The 11,014-nt window shown below is 34.6% G+C and overlaps 1 protein-coding gene across 1 annotated transcript in view; it reads left to right on the top strand.

The window, feature by feature from the left end:
• The first annotated feature begins 2,239 nt into the window (after window positions 1-2,239).
• The window catches only part of LOC134276821 (E3 ubiquitin-protein ligase SMURF2-like), a 14,731-nt gene continuing 5,956 nt past the window's right edge, over window positions 2,240-11,014 (top strand). The window contains exons 1-8 of the mRNA XM_062759112.1: window positions 2,240-2,613; window positions 3,452-3,535; window positions 5,702-5,946; window positions 6,080-6,164; window positions 6,335-6,505; window positions 6,701-6,884; window positions 7,357-7,460; window positions 9,853-9,967. Of these exons, the coding sequence (XP_062615096.1) occupies window positions 2,321-2,613; window positions 3,452-3,535; window positions 5,702-5,946; window positions 6,080-6,164; window positions 6,335-6,505; window positions 6,701-6,884; window positions 7,357-7,460; window positions 9,853-9,967 (1,281 nt within the window). The 5' untranslated portion in view covers window positions 2,240-2,320. The remainder of the gene's footprint in view (window positions 2,614-3,451; window positions 3,536-5,701; window positions 5,947-6,079; window positions 6,165-6,334; window positions 6,506-6,700; window positions 6,885-7,356; window positions 7,461-9,852; window positions 9,968-11,014) is intronic.

Genomic DNA, 11,014 nt, shown 5'->3' with positions numbered 1-11,014 from the left:
TAGATTAGTATCACTAACACTGATAACAATTGTTAAGCTTCATAATCTTTGATTACCTATGTTTATATATAGAAATGCAAATATAAAATTCTCTCAAGAACAGAAAAGCCATAATATTAAAGTTTTATTTTTTAAAATTCTCATGTACCGGTAGTGTACATTTAAGTTTGTGAAGATCATGAAACCCTGTGATAGGATGGGGCCACCATAACCCCAGTACAATAGGAGGTGAAAGTTCAACATATGAATATATATTGCAGAAAAAAATATGTAAAAACCTTTTCAAGCTCTGATTAGTCATATTTATGCATGTTATATGGAAGTGGCTTCAGTGACTGTAGATTCAATTATGTTTAAATTGTGTCCCATCCCCTGCCCCTTATGGAAGAGGGGGGGGGGGGCACCTATATTTTAAACTTTCCAGTACTGAACTGATCTCTGCTTTTCACTCTAGCTACCCATGTGGCTCATGGGCCTCTTATTTATAGTTTGTTAGACTAGGCTTTAGATAATTGCAGTAATTAGGAATATGGTTCAAACTTATTTGAAATGTTAAGTAGGAATATTCATTATATCTAGACACACTGACTCTGATTTGAAAAGTGTCAGTAAACCTTCTGTTCAATGTAGATTTTTAGGTTGAAGAGAGAAATTTGTTATGCATGGAATTCTGTAACAGTTTTACTCATAGAGGGGTATCAAAGTTATAATTTTATGACTTCCAAATTCTTTTCTTTTTGCAAATGATGTTGAATAAATGAAGAGTTTTAAATTCTTCACTGTGCTGTAATGAATGTTTTATGAAAAAATGTAGATAAATGTCACATTTGGTATTCACCTTGCAAATGTACTATGTGCACTAGGTCTTCCAAATAAAATTATGATTGTCATTAGTGTTTGGCATAATTATACTAAGCTACTTAGAGAGGACCTCTGTAAAGTAATTCTTAGGTATCTCACATCTTGGCTGCTTTCAACAGATTTGATTAAAATGAAAATGTCTTTGTTACGTTATGAATCAATAGAAGCAGGGTTCTGTTTTAACCTCCAGTATTTAAATCTGGTTTTGGAACCTAAATAGTGTTGGGAATCAATTTTTTTCCAAAATTATGTTATTATTCTGTCAAATATACGTATAGCCAAAATTTCAAAATTCGATAATACTAGCTATAATTACATGTACCCGTATATATTCGTAGAAATTGTGAATGGGGCAATGATCACTTCTATTTTACAATACCTTTGAGAAATCAGAATATGTTTGTAAGCATAATGTAGATCTTAAAGTGTAGATTTTGATAGATTCCCTCTTTTTTTTGTGCACAAGGAGATCATGGATTTACATGTGAACTTTTTTCTCAGAAGTTACACCTTATGTTTTTGTGACATTTCTAGCCTCAGTCTCCAAGTTAAGTGTTGAATTGTCAGATGAACTTGATGACCGATTCACAGTAGTCATTAGTCTCTATAACTGTTGAAGAAGGCAGATTCTAACACTATAACCTGTCAGTTTTAACTTCCCCAGTTTAAAATAATTATTCATCAGATAAGCTTCTGTTGACCTTTTCTTGAATGGGAGATGTGGAGAGATGAAATTCTGTGATGTACTTTGTACACATGTAGATCATTTAAAAGTGCTTTGTACACAAAGGTGTAGAAATTAATTTTTTATATCTAGCAGAACTGTTTTGACATTAAGTAAAAGTTAATGACAAATTTAAATTCAAATATTTTGGATTGTAGGTAAAATTAGTTTAGATGTGCATTAAGTAGACAGTCGGTCTCTTCTGAAGCATAGAGTTTTGAAAACGAGTGGGCTGAATGAATGCGTTTTGCTTATGCATTTTAACAGTTGGTTTAAAAAGTTTTTTGTAATACAATCTGAAAGGTTACTGATGAGATACAATTGTGGGACACAATACCCCTGAAATTCACAGTACTTTACCACCTTATCACAACTTTTTAAAGCTTCCAGTCTCTAACGTTAGGAGTTCCGCTTGAGTGCTAGTCCATGTTATATTTGATATTACCTATAAATTACAATGACATCTTTGTTTTTACCTGTTGGTAGTACGATCCCCTGCAGTGAGGCTTATTTAGGTACATGGGCTATTCATTTTCACAAAGGAACCTTGATTTAGGAAATTAGATGTTGACCACTTAAGTGTGAACTATTATTTATTCAAAGGAAATTATTTATTTTTGCAACAAAGCTTCAGGAGACCAGTTTTAAATTTATGGATTAAAAAATAAATTCATATTCAGGAAATGTTGAAGTACTAGACTTCCTTCTTTTGTTTTGGATGTTCCTCTTAAATGGATGACTGCCCATCACTGTACACAGGTTAACATCCCCCGGAGTGGGTCGAGGGAGGGGCACACCCTGTCTGTGTGTGTCCACGGACCCCGGACTTCTCATTCACCACGACCTCATGTTTCTGTTTCAGTTCAGAGATTAGACCTGCAGAGAAACAACGCTGATGATAGCGACAATGTCAGGGGACAGATTGTCATCAGTCTCATTTCGCGGGATCGGGGAGGTTCGGGATCAGGGCCTGTGAACACTGATGCCCCTGCTCTGATCCCACAGGATCCCAATGAACTCCCAGAAGGGTAAGTAAACTATCTAGTTTTTAGTAAAAAGGCATGATTTTTTTCTGAGAGAAAATCAATAAAATAGATGTTGAATTGATGATTAAAGAAATTTTTAAGTTACATGATCCCCCTGAAGATTATAAAGGGATATTTCAATTCAATTTTATTGTTTAAAATTTTTGATTTAGCATTCAATGTTCCCGAATTATTATAGCTGATAACCTTTGTGAATAGAATACTGACTCCGATTTGTTGAGACTGTCTCCCATGACTGTCAATTTGGAAAAGTGTTTCCGTCCTAAATTGACTAATTAAGTCAGTAACAATGTAACTTAGAGTGTTAAAAGTGACAGCAAACCAAATGTAAAACTCCATGTACCAGGCCACAGTGTACCACCCCTGATGAAGTCTTTTTTTTATTGAATATTTAATCATTTTCTTTTTTGTTTTTGGCTTAATTTTATAAAATGAAAGAAGTTCGTATTAAAGCAGTTTACTGCGTTTTATCTCCTAAGTGGGTGGAAAGATGACATTTAAAAGAAATTATGTATTGTGCAGGTGCTATAAAATATCTTAACATAAAAAAATTATCTCAAATTTATTTTTGTCACTTTAATAGTCAGAAAAAGTATTTAATAAATAATGTGTGTATTTGATATGGCAGATGAGAAGGGAGTGATATTTCAGTCTTGTAATAGAAAAAAGAAATGCATAAAACTTAAAGGACAAAAAGTCAAGAGATTTTTGAGAAAATACATAGGTAAACAAATCTGAGATGATATTTCTTTATGAAAGATTTCTTTCATGTCTTTGTTTTTCTCTGTCTTACATTGGCTTCATTCATCACTTTTGGTAGGTGGGAAGAGCGACAGACTGCCAGTGGAAGGGTCCACTATGTCAACCACATAACCAGGACTACTCAGTGGGAGAGACCCACAAGGTGACGACAATTTATTATCCTAATCTCTCCCAAGACTGTAAATAATTAAATAATCAGGCCTCAGCCTACACCTGATCTTAATGGCAGCCTTTCCTGGGGGGAGAGCTGACCACTTAAGGTTTATTTATTGCTCATTAGGAAAGATAATTTTGCTGTTTTTGTGAGATTGTTGTGGGGTCGTTTGTCATTTTATCCAGTTAAGTGTTAAGTAGATAAATATTATTGCATTTATAGGAACCTCTATTGGATCTCATGGTGATGATATGTTATATTAGATTGATATTTAGTACTGATCATATATTACAAATGCATATTATTATTGGGTTTGTTATGAATACAAATTAATTATTAAGTTTATTTTAGTGTAAATTAATAATATGAAGATGATTTTAGTAAAAAAAAAAAATACTGATAAACAAGAAGTTTTTCATAATATGATTCCTGGGGTTTTCAAAACAAAAATGAAAACTACTGATGTTTTTTATACGCCCGTCTTAAGACGGGACGTATTATGTTATAGGCTTCGTGTCCGTCCGTCTGTCCGTCTGTCTGTTAGCTTTTTCGTTTCCGGCTCATAACTTTAATACTACTAGGCCTAGGATTACCAAACTTTGTCATCTGATGCATCTTGGGTAGAAGGTGTGTCGCGCACAAAAAGTAGGTCGCTCTGACCTTTAATTAAGAAGTTATAGCCAAATATGGAAAAATCCTTTCCGGCCCATAACTAGAAAACCATAAGACCTACAATCATCAAACTTGGCCAGTTTATGCATCTTAGGTAGAAGGTGTGTCGCGACCTATTTCAAGGTCACTGTGACCTTTAATTTAAGTGAATTTTTAAAAAAAAATGTGTCTTTTTACTATTCATTTACACATCCCAAATAATGTAAGAGTATTGCACTGTTCTTATTAAAAATGTGTTAAATCAAGAAAATACTTATTTTTTTTAAGCATATACTTGACAGCAATCTAAAACAAATATAATGTATGTTAGAGAAATCCCATGTCTCCCATGAGTGTAATTATCAAGCACTGGTCAAGAAGAATTTTGATAACAGAAAATTGCATGTCAAATTAGAGAGAAATTAATGGGTTTTGAGTGCGCAGGAGCTATTGACAGAGCATTTGCGTTATCTATATCCCTTGAGAATAGGGCAAATTGGGTAAGCCTGGCTGTTTGATTAAAAATAGCTCTTGTTGACTAGCTTAAGTTTTGAAATGAATTTGATGAAAAGTAATTAAAACTAATTTGATATTGCATAATAGACTAATCTGATATTATGTAATATTATTAATTTAAAAACTAATTTTTTGGGGTGGGGTTGAATCAGCATGTCCATATGAATTACATACTAAAACCTGTCGGACATTAAATCTCAACCAAAAAAAAAAAAATCTGAGAGTATTTTATATGTTTTTAAAAACATATTATAGTGCAGACCCATTCATCTCTTGGTAGTAATGAGTAGACAAGCATCCAGTTAAAGATTAATTAATGAGTTCAATGTAGGAAGGCTAGCTGTCTCAGTCGCTCTGATTAAGCAGCCCTTTGGGGATTAGACAGAAGAACTGCTGGTCAGTTTATAACATATGTCATTTGATGGCCAGCCTTTTCTTTCAAAATTAATTTGGTATAGATTAAGTTGTTAAGACTAATTTGATGATGGGCATTTGACAAGGTCTTACACAACCAGCACAGAAATCTATCAGTGATGTAATATTTATTATAATTGATGCCTACATCACAGGGGATGGATAAATGACAAATCATCGAAATCTTAGAATCAAGGTTGATGTGATTTTCTTGCACCTAAACTGTTCAAGAAAATTGTAATTTTTTGACGGGCGTATCATGCTGTGGCGCGGCACTTTATTTATTTTAAAAGAGGGGGACGGGGTGGGTGTGGGGGGGGGGATTAAAAAATATATGTACGTTTATATAAATGTCAACTGAGGATAAATGCTTACTCAAGGAACAGTCAAACCCCATTAATATCTCAGAACTCATTGGGATAAAGAAAAAATTTAAGACATCCAAAGATTTTAAATATCTAGGGTAAAATATTTTAAGAACAAGGGGTTAGGATTTCATAATCACTTTGACATATCCATTGTATTTGAGGTAGTCTTTGATTTATCGAAGTTTAATGTTAGTTTTTGTTGCAGGCCTGCAACAGAGTCGGTCAGGACCAGTAACTCCAGTAACAGTCTACAGAGTGTAAACCCTCCTAGTAGTCGATCCAACAACCGGGCCCCTCCCAACAACAACAACAACAACAACAGTATCAACAACAACGAGGACAACGACTGCTCCAGTAACCCACCGTTACCACGGAGACGATCCACCAGACATCGCAATTATCTCAATCGCTCTCAGCTTCACAATGCAATAGAGTTACCTGATGGTTATGGTATGGACTTGTGTGCTAGAAGTCAGATGGCAGAAGATTTAGAATATATTTCTTAGATTGTAGAAAAATTAATTCAAGTTATTTAATGGAAAGATTAAAATCTGATTTTACATCACATTTTTTTCCTCTTCAGAACAAAGAACCACCCAGCAAGGACAAGTCTACTTTTTACACACCAGAACTGGTGTCAGTACGTGGCATGATCCCAGAGTCCCAAGGTATGAAATAACCCATCACTTACAAATAAAATAATCAAGATACCAGAAACTTATTTCATCGTCCTAAAAGAAATGAAAAAAATATTGCTCTAGTCAGAAATAAACTGTAAGAAACTGGCAGGATATGTATGTGAATTTCTATAGCTACATGTAGCTTTGTTTTGTTTCAGGGATCTGTCCGGATCAGAAATCCAGGATGAGGAGTTGGGGAACCTGCCTGTGGGGTGGGAGGTCCGCCACACTGGCAGTGGGAGGGTCTACTTTGTGGACCACAATAACAGAACCACCCAGTTCACAGACCCCCGACTCTCCGCTAACATCCGCAGGCTTCAGACTCGAACGTAAGTTGTTGGTTTATAGATGAGTTTGTGTGATTGGAAAATGAGATTCAAACTGAACCAAATCTTGTAGTGAAAAAAAGAAATGAAGTTTTGATATTTTGTATTGATCATTTTTGTTGTTGTTAATATATAAGTGAGATTGATGAACTTAAGGCACATCTTGAGATAAGGAGGATTATTACATTGTACTTTTAGGATAGAGGAGAGTGCACCGCCTGTAACTTCAAGAAGAATCATTGACAAAGAAAATGATTCTCCAGTCCCAAAATACAAAAGAGATTTGGTGCAGAAGCTTAAAATCCTCAAACTAGAGTTACAGAACCTCCAGCCCCAAGGGGGCCACTGCAGAATGGAGGTGTCAAGGGAGGAAATATTTGAGGTAACAATTTTGAACTATGTAAATATAGGGGCTTAGTCTCCTGCTCTTTAATGTTTGACCCAAGTTTTCAGCTGAAATACTTGTTTCTTATGCATGACAGAAACCAACATAGGGAAGGCCTATTTATCCCATGTGTTACTCTGGATATACTCATTTTCCTTCAGATCTGTAAATTTCTATGAGGATTGTGTAAAATCATTTATTGTTGTGTCAAATGTTTGTGGTTTAAAGAAAAATATGAATTCATGGGGATTTGATTTCATACATGAAGAATTGTTCATTAGCGATATGTGTGAAAAATAACATTTAATAATGGACATAAATTCATGGGTCTTTTCATAATTGGAAAACAACAATGAATAAGCCCCCACAAAAAAGTTGTGAATTCTCAGAATCTGTTCTAATTTGTTTACTTAGTCTGCATGTAATTGACATTTAAAAACAACAGATAAACATGACATGTGATTTACAGGATTCCTACAGAACTGTGATGAAATTACGAGCCAAAGACCTCAGAAAGAGACTAATGGTGAAATTCAAACGAGAGGAGGGACTGGATTATGGAGGCGTGGCCAGGTAAAACAAAGTTACAGTAGAATTCCTTATGGGAATACTTCATAATATATCCATTCTGAGATGCGTAATGGTGAAAATAAGAACAGGAATTCACCAAATTTAAGTCTTTAGAAAGTTTACTCAGGTGACCTATTGCTATCTGTTTTCATCCATCGTCGTGCGTCGTCCGTCATGCGTCGTGTGTTAACATTTGAACATTTTCAGCTTCTTCTCTGCAACCGCTCAACCAATTTCAACCAAAGAACTTTATTCGGTTATAACCAATATTTGCCCCCCAAATCAAACTTTGATGGAGATATATTTAATTAAGTTCTTAAGCAGGCGAGTATATGCTGACTTCAAAGCACTGAATATTTTCATAAGTAATGACGTCATATGTACCTAATGACGTAAATTTCAGTTTTTTTATGAATTTTACAGAAAAATGTACATATTTCATCGATATTTTGAGTAAAAGTTAGCGAACGCATGTGTGTTCAGGATCAATATTTTGATATAATGTGTAGAATGATAATATCAATGAAATATGTCAATATTGTTCCTGAACAAACTTGCGCTCTATAAATTTTAAAGCTAAAATTGTTGAAATTTTGTCCATTTTGTCCTCTTTCTGAAAGAGGATATAAAATCGGACTAGTTTGTGACGTCATAAAAACAAAAATTGTGAATACACTGCTTTGAAACTATAATATTTTCTGTTAATTTATATTTCTCATACAATTTATTGAATTCAGCACATTTCAGGAAGTTTTCAAAATTTGACTTTTTTGGGGGCAAATATATGCAATATACCGCATATAGTTCTTTGGCATAAAGCATCTATGGGTGAAGGGGAACAAAAACTGTGAATTTCATGGTGCCTGCCCCCCTGGGGCCTGAGGGGTGGGGCCAAAACCACTAAAATTAATGCAATCTTTAGAAATCTTCTTCTTTACTCCTGGACATCAAGCAGTCAAACTGTTTGCATGATTGTAATCAGAATTGAGTCCTCTACTAAAATTGCGAAATTCATGGCCCTGGGGTCGGGGGTTCTAGTACTAGTGTTGGGCTATATAGATTATATAGTGAAAATGCATTATTTCTTTGAAAATCTTCTTCTTTGCTCCTGGGCATTAGATAAACAAACCAATTACATAGTTTTGTTGAATATGACAGCCTCTTCCAAAATTGTGCATTTCATGGCCCTGGGATCAGGGGTTCTTAGTTCTTAGGGTGGGGCTATATAGATTGTATAGTGAAAATACATTATTTCTTTGAAAATCTTCTTTTCTTCTTCTGGGTATTTAATAAACAAACCAAATACATAGTTATGTTGAATAATGCTGCCTCTTTTAAATTTGTGAATTTCATGGCCCCTGCCCCCCTGGGGCCTGAGGGGTGGGACCAAAACCACTAAATTTAATGTAATCTTCAAAAATCTTCTTCTTTACTCCTGAACATCAAGCAGTCAAACTGTTTGCATGATTGTAATAAGTATTGAGTCCTCTACCAAAATTGTGAAATTCCTGGCCCCCGGGGTCAGGGTTCTTAGGTGCTAGGGCGGGGCTATATAGATTAAATAGTGAAAAAGCATTATTTCTTTGAAAATCTTCTTCTTTGCTCCTGGGCATTAGATAAACAAACCAAGTACATAGTTTTGTTGAATAAGGCAGCCTCTTCCAAAATTATGTATTTCATGGCCCTGGGGTCAGGGGTTTTAGTGCTAGGGCGGGGCTATATACATGTAGATTATATAGTGAAAATGCATTATTTCTTTGAAAATCTTCTTCTCTTCTCCTGGGCATTAGATAAACAAACCAAGTACATAGTTTAGTTGAATAAGGCAGCCTCTTCCAAAATTGTGAATTTCATGGCCCTGGGGTCAGGGGTTCTTAGGTGCTAGGGTTGGGCTATATAGATTATACAGTTAAAATACATTATTTCTTTGAACATATTCATCTCTACTTCTGGGTATTTAATAAACAAGCCAAATACATAGTTATGTTGAATAATGCTGCCTCTTTCAAATTTGTGAATTTCATGGTCCCTGCCCCCCTGGGGCCTGAGGGTTGGGGCTAAAACCACTAAAATTAATGCAATCTTTAAAATTTTTCTTCTTTACTCCTGGACATCAAGCAGTCAAACTGTTTGCATGATTGTAATCAGCATTGAGTCCTCTACCAAAATTGTGAAATTCATGGCCCCGGGGTCAGGGGTTCTTAGGTGCTAGGGTGGGGCTTTATAGATTATATAGTGAAAAAGCATTATTTCTTTAAAAATCTTCTTCTCTGCTCCTGGGTATTGAATTAAGTATGAAAGTTGTTCCGTGATACTCAGGTGACCTATAAGGCCCTTGTTTTTTTTTTAAGAGTAATTTGTATGATATACTGATATAGACAATTTGCTATTGTAGGGAGTGGCTGTACCTGTTGTCCCACGAGATGCTGAATCCTTACTACGGTCTCTTCCAGTACGCTAGAGATGATATTTATACACTACAGATTAATGCAGACTCCGGAGTCAATCCTGTAAGTTTATTGTCCCCCACTTTAGCAAAAGCAAGGGGACATTAAATCTCATTCCTCTGTCTATCTGTCAGTCAGTTTCGTTCGTCACAAAATCTTTAACCTTTGTCATATCTTTTGAATGAGAAGTGATAGGGTTTTCATAATACACATGTATATTACCTGTGACAAGACCTTTCTAAATACACTATGATTTTGACTCGGTAACTTTGACCTTGAAAGAGCCATAGCTGCCTTACCGACGATACATCGGACTCAAGTATTTAAAAGGAAATCACCTGTTTCTATTTATAGATACATTTACCTTTTTAATTCAAGATCAACATGTGGACCAGTGTTGTATTTTCATAGCTGCAAGTTTGTTACATGACAATCATTTTACTTGTTCAATACTCTTATTCTAAACAAGATTTTTAGAAAATTTTATAAATAAAACAAGATAGCAGCTATGACTTTGGGTCATTAAAATAGTTTAGGACTGTTTTTCTCGAGATAGTTTCAAGGTGCAATGTTGTACATGTATTATTTATCTCTTACATTATTTATACATGTATTATAAAATACATGTAATAAAAGAAAACATAGGAAAAATGCACAGAGAGAAAAATAAAAATAAAAGCATAGATAAGAAACACTGTGAGATTCGAACTCACGATCATTACATGTATGTCTACAATCCAGCAATCATACCACTATGCCACAAAGTCATTATAATCGCTGGGATAAATTTAAAACAGATTGTTGAATTGTAAAATAATTTTGAGAAGAAAAATTAAAAAACATTTTCAATATGAAGACCAACTTTAACCAACATTATCTAAATGTAATGAAGTGCAGTCATATCCAAATAGAATTATTCAGAAGTTGTTTTTCTGGTTAAGGGTGGTCTTTTGCTACAGTTCGTCATTGTTTAGGGGGATACCTCAGTATTTACTATATTCACCATATAAACTGAACGATTTTTATATGTATCATATGAGGGAACTATTAATATTCGAATATTATTTTTGTGTGATTTGCTTTAGGGCATGTATAGACTAACGTTGTATA

Source organism: Saccostrea cucullata, unplaced genomic scaffold, assembly GCF_032062105.1.
Source record: "Saccostrea cucullata isolate Sc308-1 unplaced genomic scaffold, CSIRO_AGI_Scuc_v1 ctg6085, whole genome shotgun sequence".
Lineage (NCBI taxonomy): Eukaryota > Metazoa > Mollusca > Bivalvia > Ostreida > Ostreidae > Saccostrea > Saccostrea cuccullata.
The sequence above is the reverse complement of the archived record's forward strand: the minus strand, read 5'-3'. Positions and strand labels throughout refer to the sequence as shown.